Source organism: Carcharhinus amblyrhynchos, chromosome 1 (assembly GCF_965287045.1).
Source record: "Carcharhinus amblyrhynchos chromosome 1, sCarAmb.v2.hapA, whole genome shotgun sequence".
Classification (NCBI taxonomy): domain Eukaryota; kingdom Metazoa; phylum Chordata; class Chondrichthyes; order Carcharhiniformes; family Carcharhinidae; genus Carcharhinus; species Carcharhinus amblyrhynchos.
Window position 1 is genome coordinate 88,296,786 of NC_137324.1, and position 23,974 is coordinate 88,320,759.

The 23,974-nt window shown below is 39.3% G+C and overlaps 1 protein-coding gene across 4 annotated transcripts in view; it reads right to left on the reverse strand.

Annotated features, from left to right (window-relative positions):
- Positions 1 to 23,974, reverse strand: part of wdr19 (WD repeat domain 19) — a 123,968-nt gene that overhangs the window by 64,793 nt on the left and 35,201 nt on the right. For all 4 annotated transcript variants that reach the window (XM_080188720.1, XM_080188703.1, XM_080188730.1 and 1 more), the window contains exons 10-16: positions 22,672 to 22,742; positions 19,655 to 19,827; positions 18,526 to 18,640; positions 14,137 to 14,243; positions 8,480 to 8,602; positions 4,763 to 4,912; positions 2,593 to 2,740 (exon numbers count right to left, since the gene is read on the reverse strand). In XM_080188720.1, coding sequence (XP_080044846.1) covers positions 2,593 to 2,740; positions 4,763 to 4,912; positions 8,480 to 8,602; positions 14,137 to 14,243; positions 18,526 to 18,640; positions 19,655 to 19,827; positions 22,672 to 22,742 — 887 coding nt within the window. The remainder of the gene's footprint in view (positions 1 to 2,592; positions 2,741 to 4,762; positions 4,913 to 8,479; positions 8,603 to 14,136; positions 14,244 to 18,525; positions 18,641 to 19,654; positions 19,828 to 22,671; positions 22,743 to 23,974) is intronic.

The following is a 23,974-nucleotide window of genomic DNA, read 5'->3' on the forward strand; positions in this document are numbered from 1 at the left end:
TTTCCCATATCGTATTCCAAACCAAGTCTGTTTGACCACAGTGTCAGTTGTTGCTCAGTGAGAGCAATCTTGCCTCTAACTCAAATGTTGAGAATTCAAGTCCTACTCCAGGGCTTAAACACAAATATCTAGGGTTACACTCCCATTGCAGTAGTTATCCTTTGGGTGCAACATTAACCAGAGACCCTGCTTCCTCTCTCAGGTGGATGTAAAAGATTCTATCTTGAAGCAGCATTGGGAGAGGCACTTTCTGCAGTTCTACCCAATGTCTATCAACATCACAAAATAGATTATCTGATCATTGTCACAATTTTTTCTGTGGAAGCTTGCTGTGCATAAATTGGCTGCCATGTTTCTGACAACAGCAGCTATGTTTCTAACATACTTCATAGGCTGTAAAATACTTTACATGTCCTGAAAGGCTCTACGTAAATGCACGTCTTTCTTTTACTTTTCTGTTCTTGACCTAATCCTCATATTAATCCTCATATTCCCTTCAATTTCTCACCTCTTCCTATCACTATAACACACTGCACAACTCTCTCCAGATCTCTGTGCTCCTCTGACTTGAGCCTCATGTGCACCTCCTCCTCACCAAGGCAGTATCAGGAATCAGGTAACTCTCTCGAACTGAGAGAATACAAATAATGTCTACTCGTCAAACTGAAGAGAAAAGGTCATGATCCTTACCATTTATCAGCTCTCATCTTAAGTTAGAAGAAATGGCTGTGATGGCTGGATTATTGAATACATTCAAGGCTAATATAGCTTTTTGATTGACAAGGGAGTCAAGCATTTTGGGGGGCAGGCAAGAAAATGGCATTAATGGCATAATCAGATCAGCCATAATTTTACTGAATGGCTGGATGGCATACTCCTGCTCCTACTTCTTAACATCTTATGACTGATGATCAGTGATAAATCAATTACAGTATTCAAAAGGGTGCTTCCTAACTACCTGAAGAAAAACAACAAAGGTGGGAATTGAGAAGCAAAATGAGATTGCACAAACTGGGCCCACAACTGGTCTTCAGTGCAGATTCGAAAGCTAAATGACCTTCTGTGCTAAAATTTCAATGTCTATATGAAAAGTTGTGGCTCGGATGTGCTAAGGAAATACACCCAGAAGAGTGAAGAAAATCAGACACGAAATTTACTCCTTGACTAATAATACAGCTACTGCATAACTTTTATATCAGCAATGAAGAACTTTTTCCCTAAACAACAGTATTAAAAGAATTGTTGTATGTTCTTGGTGGTGGAGCCCCTAGAGGCCACCACACATAGATTAGTAATCTCCAACGTCCCACCCTTCATCCCTGCAGAGCTCCTTCTCCCCCATCTCCATCTACTGGGGGAAGGTCAGGTCCGAGGTGGTGCCGATCCCGCTTGACCTGACAGACCTTACCCTCAGACACGTGTACTCCTTTCGGCGCCAGGTATATGTCTGCCTGGCCCGGGAGGAGTGCCTGGAGGATGGCTTCAGCATCCCTTTCGAGGGCACTACCTACTGGGTTTTCTGGTCCGCGGACGGTGTGCAGTGCCATGCCTGTAAGGAGGCGGGGCATATTAGAAAGAACTGTCCTGCCTCCAAGGCCGCCAACCCCCAACCCAAGGCGACTGCAGCTGGCATCGCAGCCCCCTCTCCCCACAAACGAGTATTACCTGGCCCCCCACGAGGGGAGACCTTGCTGGCAGCAGCTGCCACCGGGGAGGGAGCGGAGCCGAGCCTCCGCGCAGCCAGAAGACCCTGGCAAAAGAAAAGGGAAAAAAAATTGTTGTAGGGACTAAAGGAAGAAAAGGGTCTAAGGCAGAGTGCTTTATACATCATGGGATAATATTCATTGGGATAGCAAGAGGAGAGAAAAAAAGTCAACTCTCTCAAGGTAACTTAATTAGTAGTAATGGTAGGGGGAAATACAATGAGAATGAATATCACATTTTATTGTCCACAGTTCTGGTTTCCCTAGCGAAGGAAAAGTAGACCTGTCTTGGAGGGAGCACCTGACTCATTCCTCAGATGACGGGATTGTCACACTAGGAGAGACGGAGTAGACTTGGTCTATATTTTCTTGAAAAATGAGGGATGCTCTCCTGGAAATACATAAAATTCTTAAGGGGCTTGGCAGAGAGGATGCTGCCCCAATGGAGAAGTTTAGGACACGGGGTCACAGTTTCAGAACAGGGGTTGGCAATTTGAACTGAGATGAGAAAAAAATTCTTTACTCAAAGGGTTGTGATCCTTTGGTGTTCTCTACTTCAGAATTAAGGAAAGTATACTAAATTTAGAGTTCAATAGATGTTTGGGCATTATGGGAATCACCCATCTGGAAACAGGGCTGGGAGATGTACTGGAGGTACATGATCAGTCATGATTTTATTGATTCCCTGAACAGGTTTAAAGGGCCAAACAGTCTACTGCTACTCCTATTACTTACATTAATTTGGAAAAGTCACTGTTTCATTATATTTTCCTCACTGAGATTCCTACATACATCTTAAAATATACATTTTATTCCTGACAATAAGGAGAACAGAAGCACAGCATGACAACTTCATCACACTTGAATCATGCAGCTACAACTATGCTACCTTGAATTGTGTCCTTGTGAAAAACATAAGTATACACTTTGTCATCATCATAAGCAATAAAGACTCCTTTATCCATTGTGAAGTGTTCCCAGAGAATGCTTCTAACAGTTGTGGGAAAGTTTGGGATCTCATGTATAGCATCATTCACCTTTAAAAGAACAAGGTTAACAAGAATCAAAAATTGTTCAAACTTAAAAACACACACACCACACAAACATGTTTAAACCTTGGAGCACTTTTCCCCAAATTTACAGTAACCTGCACTGTAAATAATGAGAGCCCAGTCAAAATACTACGAAAGAAACATAGAAGATAGGGCAGGAGGAGGCCGTTTGGCCCTTCGAGCCTGCTCTGCTATTCATTACAATCATGACTGATCGTCCAACTCAATAGCCTAATCCTGCTTTCTCCCCATAACCTTTGATCCCATTCACCCCAAGTGCCATATCTAGCCACCTCTTGAATACATTCAATGTTTTGGCATCAATTATTTCTTGTGGTAATGAATTACACAGGCTCACCACTCTTTGGGTAAAGCAATGTCTCCTCATCTCCGTCCTAAATGATCCACCCTCGATCCTCAGACTGTGAGGATTCTGCTTCTGGACTCGTCCACCCTCGGGAATATCCTCCCTGCATCTACCCTGTCTAGACCTGTTAGAATTTTATAAGTCTCTATGAGATTCTCCCCCATTCGTATGAACTCCAGCGAAAACAATCCTCGCCTAGTCAATTTCTCCTCATACATCAGTTCCGCCATCCCTGGAATCAACCTGGTAACCTTCGCTGCACTCTCTCGAGAGCAAGAACATCCTTCCTCAGAAAAGGAGACCAAAACTGCACACAATGTTCTAGGTGTGGGTCACCAAGGCCCTGTATAATTGCAACAATTCTCACAACCTCCCCAGTTTAGAAGACAGGGTCATCATTTTAATCATGATGTGGGTATGCCGGCGTTGGACTGGCATAAACACAGTAAAAAGTCTGACAACACCAGGTTTTAGTCCAACCTATTTATTTGATAATATACTCACAAGCTTTCGGGGTTAGCCCCTTCGTCGTCCAGTACTTCCCCGGAGCGGAGAAGCTACGACATCTTCTCCGGAGTCTTCAACATATCATTGATGAAGACGAACATCTCGCCAGGGCTATCCCCACACCCCCACTTCTTGCTTTCAGACAACCACACAACCTCAAACAGACCATTGTTCGCAGCAAACTACCCAGCCTTCAGGAGAACAGTGACCACAATACCACACAACCCTGCCACAGCAACCTCTGCAAGACATGCCGGATCATCGACACGGATACCATCATCACACGTGAGAATACCATCCACCAGGTACATGGTAAATACTCTTGCAACTCGGCCAACATTGTCTACCTGATACGTTGCAAGAAAGGATGTCCCGAAGCATGGTGCATTGGGGAGACCATGCAGACGCTACGACAACGGATGAATGAACATCACTCGACAGTCACCAGGCAAGACTGTTCCCTTCCTGTTGGCGAACACTTCAGTGGTCACGGGCATTCAGCCTCCAACATTCGGGTAAGCATTCTCCAAGGCGGCCTTCACGACACACGACAGCGCAGAGTCGCTGAACAGAGACTGATAGCCAAGTTCTGCACACATGAGGACGGTCTCAACAGGGATCTTGGGTTCATGTCGCACTATCTGTAACCCCCGTGACTTGCCTGGGTTTGCAAAACCTCACTCAGTATACTGTCTGGAGACAATACACATCTCTTTAAACTGTGATCAGTGCTCCTTCCACTCACATTATCAGCCACTTCAGGTCTTGAACAGCAGGTTAGGTGTAAGGACTCGCATTCTAATCAGTAATCTCTAAACTGTCTGTGCTTTATATGCTCTGTCTGAGGCTAGAACTCTCCATTCACCTGACGAAGGGGCTAACCCCGAAAGCTTGTGAGTATATTATCAAATAAATAGGTTGGACTAAAACCTGGTGTTGTCAGACTTTTTACTGTGTTCATCATTTTAACACAGGGAATTAAAAACATGAGGAATGTACTAACTTTACTTAATGAACTACTATTGCCATTACACTTAAGAGATTTATCTTTGTTTTACTTCATGAAAATGAGAACTGAAACACAGTATGATAATGTTATGATGCTTGATGACACTGAAAATGGTATTACTTACTGGACAGTAGACAAACCCATCACTTTTGTCATCAATGAATACCATTCTGGTTCCACTGGGATCTGGGAAAACTTTACGGATACTGACTGAATGGCGATATTCATTCACATACTGCCAATCCTCGATATAGAAACATTGGATGATGCCAGTCTGAACAAGAAAGTCATGGAAATATTGTCAATTCTCTCAATGCAAATTCACTGGTAATTTTATATGACTATATTTTATATGAATAAGTCCAAAGATGTGCAGGTTAGGTTGATTGGCCATGCTAAAAATTGCCCCTTAGTGTCCTGAGATGCATCTATTACTTACGTGGCGACTATTACTTACGTGGCGAAAAACTGCAGCAGGCGACGGTGCAGAGGGACCTCGGGGTCCTTGTGCATGAGTTGCAAAAACCCAGCCTGCAGGTGCAGCAGGTGGTCAGGAAGGCAAATGGGATGCTGGCCTTCGTAGCGAGGGGGATTGAATATAAAAGTAGGGAGGTCTTGCTGCAGCTGTACAGGGCACTGGTGAGGCCGCAGCTGGAGTACTGTGTGCAGTTTTGGTTGCTGCACTTACGCAAGGATATTTTGGCCTTGGAGGGAGTGCAGAGGAGGTTTACTAGGCTGATTCCGGAGTTGAGGGGGTTGAACTATGAGGAGAGGCTGAATAAACTAGGCTTGTACTCGTTAGAGTTTAGGAGAATGAGGGGAGATCTCATTGAGACATATAAGATGTTGAATGGGATGGATAGGATAGAGGTGGAGAGGCTCTTCCCGCTCAGAAAGGACAGTAGGACTAGAGGGCACAGCCTCAAGATAAAGGGGGGGCGGTTTAGAACGGAGTTGAGGAGGAACTTCTTCACTCAAAGGGTGGTGAATCTCTGGAATTCTCTGCCTGTTGAAGTGGTGGAGGCTGCCTCGCTCAATATTTTTAAGACGTGGGTTGATAGGTTTTTGATAGGCAAGGGGATTAAGGGTTATGGGGAGAGGGCAGGAATGTGGAACTGAGCCACGACAGATCAGCCATGATCTTATTGAATGGCGGGGCAGGCTCGAGGGGCGAGATGGCCTACTCCTGCTCCTATTTCTTATGTTCTTATGTTCTTATAGGTTAGAGAGATTAGCAGGTAAATATGTAGGGATATGGGGGGAGGGACCTGGGTGGGATTATGGTCACTGCAGACTCGATGGGCCAAATGGCTTCTTTCTGCATTGTAGGGTTTCTATAATTCTATGATAAGTTGAAAAGAGAGGAGAAACAAATATCCATGGCCCTACATTCATGGTAAAAATGTAGCAGACTATCAAGGGCCAGTTCTGATTCCACTGGCGTCCCCGTGGTCAGAATTACTTATACCGCACTTAAATAATGATCACCCACATCAATATGTGTGTATTTTGAGACATTTTCCACAGAAGGGAGGGTGAAAGAATGGGTGAGAAAAGCAGTGCTGGCCTGTAAACTTGTCTAATAGCAAATTAGCCCTACTTCAGCAGAGAATTTTTAAAAATCTTTTTCAGGGAGCTGATATTACAAATGGAATTGGGATTTTGGCTGGGGATCTTGGGTGCCATAGAGTCATGCCATAGCTGGTTGGAAGTTCTTTGTACCCCAAGCTCCCTGTGCAAATTTCCATGAGGCAAATGTCAAAAAAAAACCCTAGTATTCTTGGGTCCCATTTACCTCCTCCAAGCTCCTACGCTCCACTTCTGTGGGACTGGCGCTAAGAAGATTTGACCTCTAGATCTTTACTGCTAACTATCCAGTGTAACCTTCAGCAAAGATTTAACTTCTAGTTTCATCAGCTTCTGAACACTGGATTTTAAGAGGCATCAGATCCACTGCATCTTCTATACAACAGGGCAGGGTTTTTTGGGGACTTCAGACCAGGCGCTCAGCCTGGACACCCAGCCAGGCTTCAGTTCTGGTCCTCCACCCTCAGGTAGACAAGATCAGTTTTGACATTCAGTGGAGGATTGACCAGAAGGAGGAACAGTAAAGGCTTTGTGAGAACTAGAGCACCAAAGACGGACATGAAGGGACAACAAAAATATTGCAACAAATGGAGAACCAAAGGTGAGGCAGGTGAGGTTTAGAAAGTGCCCGGCAATTGTCCCCAAACCTTCTCCTCTTTAAGTGGCTGGGGGAGTTTTTATTTTAACAAGGGATGAACACAGAAGGAAGTGCTGGAAAGCACAAGAATAGGAGATAGGCAGATCACCTTGTCTGTGGTACAGACCATGGAATTAAAGTGGTCTTGAGAACATGAGGAACATCACCCAATTACTCACCTACTTTTTGTATGCACTATCAGCTGTTACCATGAACTTATCCAGCTTCCTTTTGTACTATACCAAGCCAACAAAATTCTATTTAGTGTTTTGTTGTGGAATAAGCCAGATTAATGCATATAATTCAAATTTCATTACATTGAATCCCAGATCATAAATGATATAGTACAGAGAGAAGCCATTTGGCATAACAAATCTGTGCCAGCTTTTTTGAAGTAAAGTACTCATTTACTATGTCAACCACACCTGCCTCTACCAGTAGATCTCAATTTTAGTCTCGAATTGCCCCACTGCTCCTCTGTCAACTCATTAACTGTTAATGTTTATAGAAGACCTTTGGATTCTTTCTGTTACCTGCCAGTCTATTTTCATTCTGTCTCTTTGTCCCTCTCATTTCGTTTTCATTTTTCGAATGTACCTTTGATGCTAAAGTTGTTTCTCCTTTGTATTATCATGGTACCTACACTATTCCCACACCATCTCTTCTTTGAAGGCCACCTATTACTCCAATATGTTTCTGCCATTCAATCTGATTCCTCCTCAATTCCCTGAAATTAACATTGTTAGACATTTTAATTCTATATCCCTCTTGCCCTTCTCCATAATTCATCTAAATCCAGGATACTATAATCACTATTCCTAAATTGCTCCTCCATTGTGTCAATCCTGCTCAGTAGATAGCATTATCTGAATCAAACTGTTGTGAGTTCAACTTCCATTTCAGAGACTTGAGCACAAAAATTTAGTCTGAGACTCCAGTGCAGTGATGAGGGTATGCTACACTGTCAGAGGTGTTGAATTTCAGTTGAGACGTTAAATCAAGGTCCTGTCTGATAGACATCTCGGATAGATGTGAAAAACCAATGACACCATTTCAATCAAGAGCGGTGGAGTTGCCCTGGCCAATAATTATCTCTCAATCAATATCACAAAAAAACAAACTGTCTGACCGTATAACATTACTGCTGTGGGAGCCTGCTGTGTGCAAATTGGCTGCAATGTTTCCTACATTATAGCCATGGTTACAAGTCAAAAAGTACTTCACTGTCTGTAAAAGAGTAGGTTGTCCCAAAGTCATGAAAGGCACAATCTAAGTAATGTTACCTGCAGTTACATTTTAATGAAATTCTCTACATGACCCACATTAATCCCTAGGATTAAATCCAGCAATATCTTGTTCTTAGTTAACAAGAAATATACAAATCAAATTCTCTTGAAAACACCTCAGAAATTTCTCCCCCTCTCTGCCCCTAACACAATCCACTGCCCCATTTAACATTTAGGTAATTAGTTTCCCATTTTCAGTACACAGTAGCTCATTCATCTAAGTAATTCCCCAAGGAATTTGCTCCTCTATTTCTTTCCCACACTTTGGTGGCCTATAAAATATACAAAATGACGTAAAAGCTCCTCCACTGTTTCTTAATGTGACACTTACATCTGTTCCATAGACCAAGAAGTCAGCAGTAAGTGCGTGGCACGTGACTCGGCATTTGTCATCACGTCCTGGAAAAAGACGGGTCTCTCTTTCCTCTTGGGCTTCAATGCCTTCCATTTCAATCTGCAACCAAATCAGAAGGGGTCATAATACCCTTCCCAAGTAAACCAACTGATTCCCTGGCTATACAAAAGCTACATTTCGGTGTCAATGAATTGAAAACACTCTCCAACAACACTAACATGAACGTTCAGGCAGAACATGGGATCTATGTCAAAGTCATAAATTTATTTGAAATTGATAGTAGTTTACAACAAACCGAGTGAATAAAAGTCATTCTAGTCATCAAGTCTACTCCACCCATACATGATTATTCTATCATTGACTTTTTTCTCCTCTCTGGTCTAACCCTTATTTCTCCTCTTCCACAAATATTGATCAGCTCCTCATTAAAAGATGTCGATATAACAGAAATAATTAAATTCTCTGGAATTTTGAAATACATTAATTTTTTTCTAGCAGAAGCTCTATGTGCTAATAGCTCACTTTCTGTGATAAAAAGGACAATTTTGATCCTAAATCCACCTGGATACAAGCCAAAATGAAGTCCATCTGAGCTAAGCCAGTCACTATTTTTGGATTCATTAATCAAAGTCCTTGACAGGGTTTTGCCCCTGGAAATGGAATGGCAATCCACTGTAGGGGTGAAAAATCAATTGTAGGGCTGAAAAATCTACAACTGCATTAATGACATTTAGTTCTGAGCCTTCTGGCTGGTACAAAAAGTGTGACAAAAGGCCTCTGGTGAAATCATCATTTTGTGAATCTCTGTTTCGGTCCACAAACAAATCTTCTCCTGGACACTTCTCCAAATGGGGTCCACTCATCACTGAGACGGTAAAATGAGTACATTACTCACACCTCATTTGCAGGGAAATGAATGTTTGTATCTACTTCAGACATAAACAATGTAATTAAATTGGAAACCTTGCATCACAGAAACGGAGTGTTCTTCAAATCCAAAGCCCTTAAATGTATTGATCATGAACACAACAGTTTTACCAATAGAGGGCAACAAGGAGCTATTTTTAAAAATGGCAAGCAGATATAGCAATAATTAATGTCCCTTATTTCCTGTGGGCATTTTAGATATTTTCCATTTTCCAAGTTGGTAGTTATAAATTGTTTTCCCATTTGCCTGCTGAGGGTTTGATTGGGAGATTCTGAATTTAAAGTTAGTGAAAATTCCAAGTGTGTCTAATTCCAAGCCTGCACTTGAACATTTCCTAAGGACAGACAATAACATGCTGCCCTTAACTGTTTACCAATTATTGGTTCACACTAGTTAGTAAATCACCAGAATAAGGTACATATGTCTAATATGGAAGATATATAAGATGTAGTATAAACAATACTGATTATGAAAGTCAAATCGGCACAAGTTTTCAGTGTGAAATAAGCAACGCAATTTGAATACATGCCTGATGACATCGGCAAAGGGACAAACCAAGTTGAGGATTGGGCCTCACTGATAAAACAAGTGAGCTGCAGATGCTATTTGGGCATCCCAAAACAGTTCACCAGTTAGGGCTTGTGAAATGCAGACCTGCACATAGTGGGGCAAGGCGAATCCAAACCTCAGTACTTTTATGGAACCAAAAAGAGCAATCCTGGCTCTACAGGAACAAACATCTAAACAATTTTCATACCATTACTTCAGTGGCACTCAGTGGTCCATTTAAGGGTTTATCCATTTATAAGCCAATTTTAATCAGGGTTCTACAACTTATTTCCATGTGCAAGGCACCTCGCAACTATTTCAGTTGAGTACCTTGGGCACATAAAAGTTGCCTGTTTTCAATCTGGGGGAGATCAGAAATCAGACTTCCTAGCACTTATTTTAGGTCCAAATTTCTTCTCTATTATTTTCAATTCTCCAGCTCATTTCATTTGCATTCTTCCCTCTGTAAATAAGCTCAAGTGCAGCATTGTTCAGTGGTGCAAGTACATTGTGATGAAAGTCACAAAAATGACAACAGCCATTCTTAATTTCCTTATTCCTACTTTCATGTAGTAGCATACTGAACACAGAATTTAGATACTGAAATGTTCAGAACAGTACATTTCACTTTGAAATAAGTGGCTTTTATTGAGAATTAGTAAACAGATTTTAGAATTTATTTGGTGTAAATTACATGTGTAATTAACTCATTTACTGTCCTATTACAGAAATTACAACACATTCAGCCTATTACTTATACTCTAGTGTGAGCTCTTCAACTAGAGAAACTACTTCCAGTTTCCTGTCCTCATGCCCTTTGGAGTTCTTCCTTTCCAGTACATAACCAATTCCATTTAACATGATGTTCCAATTTCTGCCACAATATCTGCCTTTTGTGAAAAATCATCTAGTTAAATACTGGATTTGTGCTTCATTTTAATGGTTTACTAATGGAGATAATTTGCTACTATTTACCCTCTTGAAGACTTTCCTAATTTTGAAGATGTCTATTTGTTTCCCCGATAATGTCTGTGTTCAAGTGGGGAAACCCAACATACTGGAGAACTATGAATGTGAGGACAATGCCATGTGACCAACAATGGCAAATCAGAGATATGTTTGTCTCGTACAAATGATCATAGCATCTATTGACTTACTGGTTTCAGGAGAAAGAATGAAGGACTGCTGTACTAAAATGATTAGGAAACTAAATTTCACAAGGTGACAGCAATTTTATGAAGTTGATCATGATATGAAACAATCATCCAATATGAAACATACAGGGGTGTAAATTATATGCTAGTGTTTGAACATATATTCCATAAATTTTTAAATTCAATAAAATATTTCTAGTTGTTTTTTTAAAAGGGCACTGACAGTGAGCCTCTCTAATGGTTCCATTAGTTATCGCTAATGTTTACATAATATTTATTTGTTATTTATAAAATAAACATATTTAACAATTGCATTAAAATTATGCATAAAGGAATTTAATGCAGATGTGAGACACCAGAGGAAACTGGAATCCAAAAAACGATCTTGAAATTACACTAGGAAAGAAGAACAATGTGCTTAATACACTTTTTTAAAAATATGTGCTACTTTAGAATAAATGAAATAAATTGCAGTCAAAAATATTTCGGACAAATTAACTAAGCATTTGTGTGCTAATATTTCACTGTACAATATTAATCACCATTACTTAAATTGTTAAATAAATATATATAAATAAACATATGGTATATGCATAAATATGTGCATATATTAGATCAGATAAATGTCACCTTTAAACTAAATGAATATTTATTGATCAGCCGATTTCAATAAACTACACTTCTTGAACAACCTGCATTATAGCTGTTGAATAACTGGGAGCATAAAATTGATGTTGGAACTGATCTACAAATTAGAAAACAAAATCATTAGGCTTTAGAGTTAGTCAGAATGTGTTATCACAGAGAAGGTGGACTAAAATAAATTGTGAGGCTAAACCCAAGAATTATAGCAAAAATGTAAATCACACAGGTAAAGCCCTTCCAGTTTGAAATTAGTTTAGTTATTTTGCATCAATTAGTAATTGTATGGTAGGATCAGTGCTGTTATCACAGACTTGTACTAATGTTGGAGTTGACATTTTAACGTCACAGCCTTCAACATCATTATTCCAGCAAAACTCATCTCTAAACTACGTGGTCTAGGGCTCTGCTCCTCCCTTTGCGACTGAATCGACTTCCTAACCCATAGACCATAATCAGTAAAGATAGGTTACAGCACCTTCTCCAGGATTATCCTCAACACCAGTGCCCTGCCAGGCTGTGAACTCAGCCCCTTACTGTACATCTTATACACTTATGGCTGCGTGGCCAAATTCCGCTCCAACTCCATTTTCAAGTTTACAGATGACACCAATGAAGTGGACTAAATCTCAAAAAATGATGAGACGGAGTACAGAAAAGAGATAGAGAACCTAGTGAAATGGTGCAATGACAGTAATCAATGTCAGTAAAACGAAGGAGACAGTCATTGACTTCAGGAAATGTAGTGGAGGATATGCACCTGTCTACATCAATGGTGAAGAAGCGGAGTTGTTCGAGAGCTTCAAGTTCCTAGGTGTTCAGACCACCAACAATCTAGGGTCCTGGTCTCTCCACGCCAATGCTATAGTTAAGAAAGCCCACCAGCGCCTCTATTTTCTTAGAAGGTTAAGGAAATTTGGCATGTCCATTATGACTCTTACTAATATTTACAGATGCACCAGAGAAAGCATTTATCCGGATGTATCACAACTTGGTACGGTGCCTGCTCTGACCAAGACGGCAAAAAACTATAAAGGGTTGTGAATGTAGCCCAGTCCATCATGCAAACCAGCATCACATCCAATGACTCCATCTATACTTCCTGTTGCCTTGGGAAGGCAACCAATATTATCTAGGACTTTACACACCCTGGATATACTCTCTTCCACCTTTTTCCATCAGGAAAAAGATATGAGAATCAGACTTTTGAATGGTCCTATCATATATCAAGCTGATTTTTTTTTCATCCTACCTGCAATTGCAACACTATATTCTGCACCTGATCCTTTTCTTCTCCCCTATGTACTCTATGAGCAGTATGTTTTGACTTTATAGCATGCAAGAAACAATACTTTTTGCTGTTTTCCAACATGTGATAATAATCAAATTTTTAAAAAGTGAAAAAAGTGTTGGATGTTGCATTCCTCTGATTTCAAACTATCAGCTAATGGAAAAACGCTTCCAGTTAAATGCAGATACGAATTTACACCTATGTTTTTTAGATAAAGGATCCATTTTTGGGATGTTTAGGCTTATAAATATGATTTGTGGGCTTTCACTAATCATTACTTTAATTTCATATTTTTCTGGTTCAGTGCTAAGTATCAATGTAGATGACCTTTATTTACCACTCCAGCAAATAAATACAGGAAAAATAAAGGTGAACTAGAAACAAATGATAAGAAATACTTGAAATAGAACTAATAAATCAAAACCAGAAATACAATTATCTAAAAGAGAGACATTTTTCAGAAGCTTCTTGTCTTGTACTCATCAGTTCCAATTAGCTCATAAGCATTGAGAATTTACAAATTGTTTACGAAAGTCATTCGGTAATACAGGATTTGAATATTGTTGAAGATTCAATTTTATTGAAGCTCTATGAAAAAGTCTCCTTTTTCAGGTTCATGAATAATTGCATAAACGTAAAATTCACTTAAAATCCCCGCCAAACTTAATTTTAAAAAAATATATAAATTGATCTATTTGTGCTTTAAAAAAATGAATTCTTTCAAAGTTTATATTGGTGCTCTGGTCTTGTGAAAGTCGGGTCACATTTTCCTGGCAAAAAAAAGTATGCACTTCATATTAAGCAAACAGAAACTTGATTGGTGTGAATTTTCCAGTAGCTCAATCTAGAGACTCAAACATGACAATTTAATTTTGTACATATCGATTTACAATTAACTAAAAATTATTTCCAACACTTCTGTCAGACAGTTGCTACTCATATATCTGAGGTGTTTTACTTTTTCCAGTTTGATGAAACTAACTTTTGTATAAGTAAAAAACGGAGTTAAAAAATCATTTACTAGTGATTGGAAAGAAAATGCAAAATTTGGACCATGTAGCATATTTACCATGTGTAGCTGAACTCTTCCCTCAAACAGCACTGCTGCATAATCAGAATTCAAACACATACTAGTAACTGTACCCAAGTATTCCATGTCTTTTAACTTCTCCACTCCTAAAAAGGAAAAAAAAACACACAGCAAACCAATCAGCAACTTTGCAATAAAATTAACATTCCATTTCAGGGTCATTTGTCTCCTTTTCCAATTACAGCCTTGGTCAAAACATTGACACAATGAGCTGAATTAAACAGTGAGATGAGAGTGACAGCTCTTGACATCAAGTCAGCATTTGCCAGAATGTGGCATCAAGGAGCAAAATTTAAGTCGAAGGGAATCAGGGAAAAACCTAGTACAAAGGAAGATGGCTGTGGTTGATGGAAACCAATCTTCTCAGTTCCAGGTCATCATTGCAGTAACACCCTAGGTTTAAATATCTTCAGCTGCTTCATCAATGACCTTCGTTCTATCAGCAGTGGAAATGTTCACTTGTGACTGCACAATGCTCAACACCATTTCTGACTCCTCAGATACAGGAGTAGTTGGTGTCCATATGCAGAAGACTTGGACAGTATGCAGGCATGGGCTGATAAGTAGCAAATAACATTTGCAGCACACAAGTGGCAGGCATCCAACAAGAGAAAATCCAATGTTTCGAGTCTGGATGATGCTTGGTCAGAGATTTGCCATTCATAAATCCCTGCTGTGCCTAATCGGATCATTATAACAGATTCCAACATTTTCCCTACTATTACGGGCAGCACGTTGGCACAGTGGTTAGCACTGCTACCTCACAGCTCCAGGGACCCTGGTTCAATTTCTGGCTTGGGTCACAGTCTGTGTGGAGTTTGCACATTCTCCCCATGTCTGCATGGGTTTCCTCCAGGTGCTCCGGTTTCCTCCCACAGTCCAAAGATGTCCGGGTAAGGTTGATTGGACATGCTAAATTAACCTTTAATGTCCCGGCATGTTAGAGGGATCAGCAGGGTAATTAAGCGCGGATAGAGCCTAGGTGGGATTGTGGTTGGTGCAGACTCGATGGGCCGAATGGCTTCCTTCTGCACTGTAGGGATTCTATGATTCTACTGACATTAGGCTAACAGGTCTATAGTTTCCCTTTTTCTCTCTCTCCCTTCTTAAATAGTGGGTGATATTTGCTACCTTCCAATCTGCAGGAAGTGTTCCAGAATCCATAGAATTTTGGAAGATGATCACCAATGCATCCACTATCTCTCAGTTACCCCTTTCAACACTCTGGGATGTAATATTAGGTCCTGGGGACTTATCAATCTGCAGTCGCATTAGTTTTGCCAATACAATCTTCTTACTATTACTAATGTCCTTCAATTTTACATTCTCCCTAGTTTCTTGGATCTCCAATTCTGGGAGATTTATTGTGAAGTCAGGCACAAATTAATCATTTAGCTTCTCTGCCATTTCTATATTCTCCATTATAAATTTTCTTGACTTTGTCTATAATGGACCCACACTTGTCTTAGCCACGTTTCCTTTTACATACCTATTGGAGCTTTTACAGTTCATTTTTATACATTTTGCTAGTTTAAATTTACATTCTATTCTCTCTCTATCAGCTTCTTGGTCCTCTTTTGTTGTATTCTAAAATCCTCTGAATCCTCAGGCGTACTACCATTTCTGGCAACTTTACTGATCTTTAATCTTTTTTGAGGAAGGAGATTCTGGATTAATAAGCAGAGTCATAGGCAGATTCTTAGGTTTAATAACTCTTGGCATGGAAAGAGCTAAAATGACTTGCACCTAACAAGATTATGTTACATTTGTGAATGCTAAACACTATTAAAAGGAATGAAAGATGATTTTAGTGTTAAGTATCTATACTTACATTGAATGATAATAAGATATTAATATGATTAAACTATGACATGTTCACCACGGTCAATAGATATGAACACTGTGGGGACTATAAAAGCTCAAAAGTTCATAACCAAATGCCATTTAGTCAGTAGAAACTCAAACTCAGGACAAATGATGAAACATTTAATGAAACACTGAAAGGCCCTATTGTCCAGACACAAGAAAATATCAGTCCCAAGGGCTCAGGGCTGATATGGCCAGTTGACTTGGCAAAGTGCCATGGGAAAGGTATTTAAATGATAGCGTCCTTACAGAGACATAGCAACAAGGAAGTTAACCATGCTAGGAGATGGATATCTCGTTTTTGGGTTAGCAAGTGAAAGATCATTAAGTCAAGCAGTGTTTCACAATTGGCTGAGGTATCTGTCATGTTTTGAACTGACATGTTAATGTGAAATGAAATCAAGTTTAAGCTAATTGGGAAGAGCATCTTAGATATCAGGAAGGTATAATTACAATGGACTTTGGCTAAGTATCTCAAATCTTTGGGGGGGGTCTTTAGTGCTGACTCGGAGCTACTTGACCATTCGAAGCCTCCCACTGCCAAGGTTAATGTTTTGTTTGTCTTGTATGTCTTTTATATTTTAAAATAATTTTTAGTTACAGCTTAAAACTGAAAAATATTGCTCTTGTGAATTTAATTCTAAGTTTTCTTAAGTTTTTAAGAGAATCAGGGCACGAACAGAGACCCCCCCTCCTCTACATTATACAACTCTTAATTTCCTTTGTTAGCCACAGTTGACTGACTTCTTTGTGCCTTGAAGGAATATATAGTGGCTGTAAACTGCAATAATTGTTTAAAGATTATTCATTGCCTGTATACCGTCATATCTTTTCCCAATCCACCTCAGCCAATTTGTCCCTTATACGATCATAAATTCCTTTTGTCAAATTTAACACACTGGCTTCATATTGAACCTTCAAACATAATGTAAAATTCTATCATGGTAAGGTCATTCGGCCCTAAAGGTTTTTTTACAAGATTATTGATTAGTCTTTTCCTGTTCCATAATACTAGATTTAAAATAGCCTGTTCCCGAGCCAATTCCTCAACATCCTGTTCTCCATCACTGATTCTCAATGCCATATAAAAGCCAGCTTCCCCTATCCGTGGTGGTGATCAGGGCTAGTGGATCAGACCTGCCTTCAGGCAGGAAACTCAAAAAGATGGTAAGGCATAAGCTGCCAACCTGTTCTTAGGCCTATTGAGGCCCTTAAAGTGCCAATTTTCGGCTACATAGGACCTCATTCCATCTCCACTCCAATAACATATGTGCAGCTGCAGAAGGTGGAAAGAAGGTGGCCAGCGCACAGCTTTGACAGCTTGGGTTAAAAAGAAAGAAAGAGTGGGTGCCTTCTTTGAGTGGGCTGGGGGTGGGGAGGAGGGGGAAACTGTGCCTTTTGAGGCATACTTCCCTCCCTCTAAGATGGTATCCCACTTTGTTTCCCCCTGAAGTTTGGTGTCCAAAGCTGAACAAGGTATTCCCAATAATGTCTGACAAAGGCCCTAAACAACTAAAGCATCACTTCCCCCACTATTTATTCCAGCCCCGTTGTGATAAAAAAACAATATTCCATCAGCCTTTTGATTGCTTTTTGCAGCTGGCTCCCAATGATTTATGCATATGCACTTCCAAATCTCTCTGCTCTTTTACATTCCTTATGTTCTCAATATGTAGCAAGTTCTCCGTTTTTTTTTGAGTCCAAAGCGAATAGCCTCACATCTGCTCACATCAATGTCCATTTACCCAGGATTGCTCCCTCACTTAGTCTATGTGTCTTTGCAACTTCTCACTCCCATCTGCACTATTTACTCTCTTTCCTAATTTAGCTTCAAAAGAAATAAGATTGCAAACTGGACAGAGAGTGGAGTTATGTATGTTAAAGCACAAAGTTTTAACAATAAAATTTGAGAGCTAAAAATACTAATTCCTATGAGTAATAATGTGAACAGAATGTGACATAGGCTAGGGCAGTACCAGTAGCTGAATGCTCATGGTTATTAAGTATTTGTGAAAAACAGAGGGTTGTCAGTGTTACTCAGTTTCCAAACAGATAGTGCTAGAGCTCTTTCTTCATAACTGTCTTTATAGTATACATAGGAGTTCCTCTTCACCTGAATGTTGCTTTCTTCTGAGAGAAAAGAGTCTTCTGCTATTATGGAAACTACATGTCAGATATTTTAAGTTTTCTTCTAAACTTGTCATAAACACTACTAAGTTGAGTTGAGACACTTAAATGCCTGGTCTATCGTCTTATTTGGATCTACATCAACTTATCTAAAATCATGTGAAAAATACTGCCCAAATTTTTCAGAGCAGCGATGAGACAAAATTCGGAAAAACTAAAACCTCTTAGAGCGGCGTGGCAAATTTGCTATTATAATTTAGGATGTTCTCACTTATATTTAAGTTTCTCTTCATTGCTGTTAAATGCAGTAAAGTAAATCCTTTGAAACATTTAGTTAATTGTTGATATATATGGAAAGCATTCATTTGAACTTACGATTTTCTCCAAGAGCGTAAAACCAGGCTCGATTATTCATTCCAATAGCTACATGATATGGGCCAACAGCGATAAAGTTAGGTTCTACCTCAACAGAAACTGTGATTTGTGGTTCCTTTAAGGAAATAAATACAAAATACAAATTAATAGGCTTGCCATGAACTACATTTTCTCTAATGAAACTATGTTTAGTTCATTCACTCTGCAAGGATAGCACGTAGCAATATTTCCTTTCTTTTTGACTCTTAAGCATGACAAGTAATTCACAATAAGGAATAACAAACGTCCATTCAATGGTAGGTGTTATTTAATGGCACTCTCTATGTATACTAAGTGACAAACATTCTTTCTTCTTTCCATCTAATGCTATGGGATATTTTTGGCAAAGAACCCAAAGCAGGTAATACGAATGAGTCACTATTGATTATGGTCACAATTAAATTCAGAAACCCATAAATACATCATGTTCCACTGGATACTGGTTGCTCCCCTGAGGTCTCAATGATCTTACCAATTCTTTAAACTTCAACATTTATGTGTTAATCATTAACAGTTGTAAAAATCTAATTATCTGCAGTTCAACTGATTGCGTAAGTTTACATTTTACTTAGCAATTTATAAGCCAGTTCTGATGATCACTTTCTCTTTACAGCCACTGACAGACTTTTTATATATTTCTAACAACCTTGTTTATTTTTGTATCTCAAGTATCTTGCACAGTTCAACTATTTTGCAAAGTTTTTTGATAGCTCAAGGGAAGATTTCTGGCTGTAGACGTAATAGAGCAGATAATTAATTTAGTCTTTTAAAAATACAATAGACGAGAAGTGCTCACCAGTTGCTTCAACAGATAACGCTGAATGCAAACTGCTATTAAAAAGACCCAGTTGAATCAGTAGTGAAACTCCACATAAGATGCAGGGCATTCCCTTTCCAACTAAATTCTTTTTTCACCACATTTTATAGATGTCTTATTTTGAACTGACAGAGTAGGGCTGCTGGGATCAAACAGCACCAACAGTCATTATCTTGATTTTGCAAATGATAGAAGTTTGTAAACTGTAAATAATCAGTTTCATAACTAGTCAACAAATTTGAAAAAAAACTAAACTTTAAGGTGATTTTATACCCCCTCAATGTGATTCGTCACTGTGACCTCCAGCAGAGAAGTCAGGAAAGCTATGCGAGTTCCACATGTATTTCCAAGAACTGGAAGTTTTGTAAGGAAAACATGCAGCGTTCCTCGCTGTGTAGAAACAGCGAGCAACTGTCCATCATCTGTCCAAGATAGCCGATCCAGGCCTAAAAGTTTGATATTAAAACATTAATGATATTATACTTGAAACTTAAATACAATGCATAAATACTAATTCAAAACACACTTGGTTTTAATTAATTTCCTGAATACAAATATAACCAATCATCTATTCAATTCAGAATGTACGCCCTACACTCCTCACTTGGGCATTACCCTTCTTTCATCACTTTGGATGTTACCTCAAAATGATTTCTTGTTAAGTCAGCATCTATGGGCTGTCACATCACATCTTATATCACTTCAAAGAGTTCCAAATACTTCAGTCACATATCTATAGCTAAAGGCACTATTCAAGCAGACTTGATATTTCAGTGCACTTAAAAAATTCCATTTCCCGCAAATCTGGGGGCAGGGGGGGAATTCTCTGGCCTCTCTGCAGCATGTTTCTCATGGTGGGAGATGGTGCACCATTCACTGGTGGCAGAATCTTCTGGTTCTGCTGCTGTGAATGTGATTTTCCACTGACTGTACTCCATACCAGCAGGAAACCTGCAGCACGGGTGCACTGTCAGTGAGACCAGAAAATCCCACCTGCGTGAGCAGCCGGAGAATTTCCTCTGTGGTGTTTCCTGTTAGGCATACTTTGTCAAGCAAATAGCTAGGTTTTGATGACTCCATCATCGGGTCTTAAAAAAAATAGATGTACTGGATAAAAGCAAATTATTGTGGATGCTGGAATCTGAAACCAAAAGAGAAAATACTGGAAAATCTCAGCAGGTCTGGCAGCATCTGTAAGGAGAGAAAAGAGCTGATGTTTTGAGTCCAGTCAACCCTTTGTCAATGCTCTTACATTACCAGTAAAGGTGCTGGTGTTAGTTTTCCAAAATTTGCTAGACTCTGGAAAGGTTCCATCAGACTGAAAAGTAGCAAATATAACCCCTTTATTCAAGAAGGGGTGGAGGCAGAAAACAGAAAACATGACATCTGTCATGGGAAGTTGTTAAAATCAATCATTAAGGAGGTTATAGTTGGGTGCTTCAAAAAAACTCAGGGTATCAGGGAGAATCAGCACAGTTTGTGAAAAGAAAATCATGTTAAACCGATTTTTCGGAGTACTTTGGAGGAGTAACATGGGCTGTGGATAAAGGGGAACCTGTGGACGTACAGTACTTGGATTTCCAGAAGGCACTCGATAAGGTACCACATCAAAGTTATTATGGAAAATAAAAGCTCATGGTGTAAGAGGTAACATATTAGCCTGGATAAAAAATTGGCTGGCTGACAGAAAACAAAGAGCATATAGAAATGGATCTTTGCCTGATTTGCAGGATATAACGAGTGGAGTCCCACATGGGTTTGTGCTTGGGTCTCAATTTTTTACAATTTACATCAATGACTTGGATGAGGGGAGCGAAGACGTGGAGCTAAATTTGCAGATAACACAAAGCTGGATAGAAACATATGAAGTGAAGCAATCATAAGGAATGTGGAAATGGATATAGGTAGGTTGAGTGAGTAGGTAAAAATCCAGCATATAGGAAAATGTGGATTTGTTCACTTTGGCAGGAAGAATAAAAAAGCAGACTATTACTTAAATTGAGAATGACTGCAGAATTGTGAGGTTCAGTAGGCTGTAGGTGTTCTCATTCATGAGTCACAAAATGTTAGTGTGCAAGTACAGCATGTAGTCAAGAAGGCTAATGGAATGCTATCGTTTATTACAAGAGGAATAGAACATAAAAGTAAGGACATTATTCTTCAGTTATACAGAGCATTGGTGAGACCACATCTTGAGTACTGTGTGCAGTTTAGATTTCCTTATTTAAGAAAAGGTGTAACCGCATAGGAGGTGGTTCAGAGAAGGTTTACTAGATTGATAACTGGAATGAGTGTGTTGTCTTACAAAGATAAATTGGACAGGCTGGATGGACTGGGCTCTTTTCTACTGGAGTTTAGAAGAGTGAGGGGTGACTTGATTGAAGTATAGAAGATCCTGAATTGTCTTAACAAGATGGGCCTAGAATGGATGTCTCATCTTCTGGGCAAGTCCAGAATCAGAGGGCACTGTTTTAAAATTAGGAGTCGCCTTTAAAGCACAGAGATGGGGGGGGCACTTTTCTTTTGGGAGAGTTGTGCGTCTTCAGAACTCTCTATGGAAACACGTAATTCAATATTTTTCAAGGCAGTGGTAGATTGATTGTCTTGCCTAACGAAAACACAGAGTTATCAGGGGTAGATGCAGAACCCAAAATAAATGCAGATCAGTCATGATCTTGTTGACTGACGGAGCATGCTTGGGGAGCAAATGGACCACTTTTGCTCCTACTTCATATATTAGAAGTTTTAATTTTAGTACTTTTTTAAGATTAAAAGAATTTCCACCTCCTACCCCTCCTCAATTCTGGTATATATAAATTTGTTGTAAATCATCCACTGCACAGCCAGTGGCAGCGGCAAGCCCATTCTTAGCCATCACTGCTCCTTGGTCAGTTACAGACCCATTCTTGGTTGCACCTTCTTTTGTATGGAAACACTCAAGTGTTTCCATATATGCTTCCTGCCTGCACTCCCTATCCGTTAGCTCCTTCAGTGTCACTAACCCAACTACCAACTTCGCCACTCATTCAAACCCAATTACCTTTGATAAACAGTTTCTCATGATCCAGGTTAGGACTGCTTTTCCAGTCTAGATAAACAGCCTGGCAGTCATAACTACAGAAACATATCCGTGAAAGGTACTTTAATCTGGCAGTTCTTATTTTTCTCAAATAATAACATGTATTTATACGACACCTCCTCAGCTCATCTTGAAGTATCCCAAAAGTGAGCCAATGTTCATGTGTTATAATTGCTAGGTTTTACATACACAATTTTTTAAAAAAAATTACCTTTAGTTTCGTCATCCAAGTTTATAATAGCATACATCTCTTTCAGTTCAGACAGATCATGGATCTTAATGCTGATCAAGAAAATACAGTAGGATCACTACATCAGAGAAGACATTATATTCAATAAAAAAACCAAGTTTCTTTATTATAATTTAGTAAAAAAAAGTTTGAAAACATTTTTAAAAAGCTGTGGTGTGTTCTGCTGAAGATTACAAGAAAAAAGACAAGAAAATTATATATACATCTGGTCATTTCTGAAATTTAAAAAAATATTCATTTTTTTTGAACAGCTACTTTGTCCAATCACATGAATCTAATTGCGATAAGATTCCTGCACCAAAGTTCAACACAGGATAGGAGGAACATTACACACCAAGTGCATTAGAAGCATATTCTCCTTTCCCATTAAACTGTTATAATTGCTGAAAAAAAAGACTTGTGCACACAGTGCACCTGTTCAGCTAAACAAATAAGTGACAGCCATTCGCTTACTCATTCCTCAGGCAAAGCCTTGACCAATGAAGGTCAAACTGCCTGATTTCAATTCCAAAGAATGTGCAGCTGCTAACACCTGGTACATCCTCCATGGCAACATATCTAGCGATCAGAGTCTACTTGCCAACCAAGCAGCACTTTCCTCTCATATGGTATAAATTTCCTTCATATCGGTATTATTGTAAAGTGCCCTGCTGAGTGCAAGACAAAAACTTCAACATGTCTCTTTTTTTCAGGAATACTCAAAATGGACATACATTCGACCAAACAACTATTTAAAAACGTATTCTTAATTTTCATTCCTTTCCAAATTACTTTTGGAAGAAATTCAGGCTAAGGTCTCAGAATAATTCAGACCCTGGTTTTAAACAAGTTCAAGAAGCACTGGGGCTACACCAGAGCAAAGAAAAACCACCAGAAAAAGGACATAATTTTTTTATCAGGTACCAGTTAATAATGTTGCTCTATTGTGAATTACAAATTCTACTTTTATCTGGATGGTTTTCGCATACTGACTCTAAAAAGTTATAAATCTCGATACGCTAGTTAACTTTTTTCATTAGCCAGGTTCTAAGGGTGTATCTATTCGCACAGTATGGAAAACTTACAGCCAAAGTAGGTTTTCCAAAGCTAGACAGGGTTAACATAAGTCTGCTTATTAAAATTAATGGAATTGTTCTTGGAAGAAGAAGGTTGATACATGTTTCCCATTTCACAGAACACCAGAGAGGAGTACAGATAAAATGGCAGGTCCACATGAGGTTGAAATTGTACCAAAAATAAGATATTTACTGTAAGGTTGTGACTA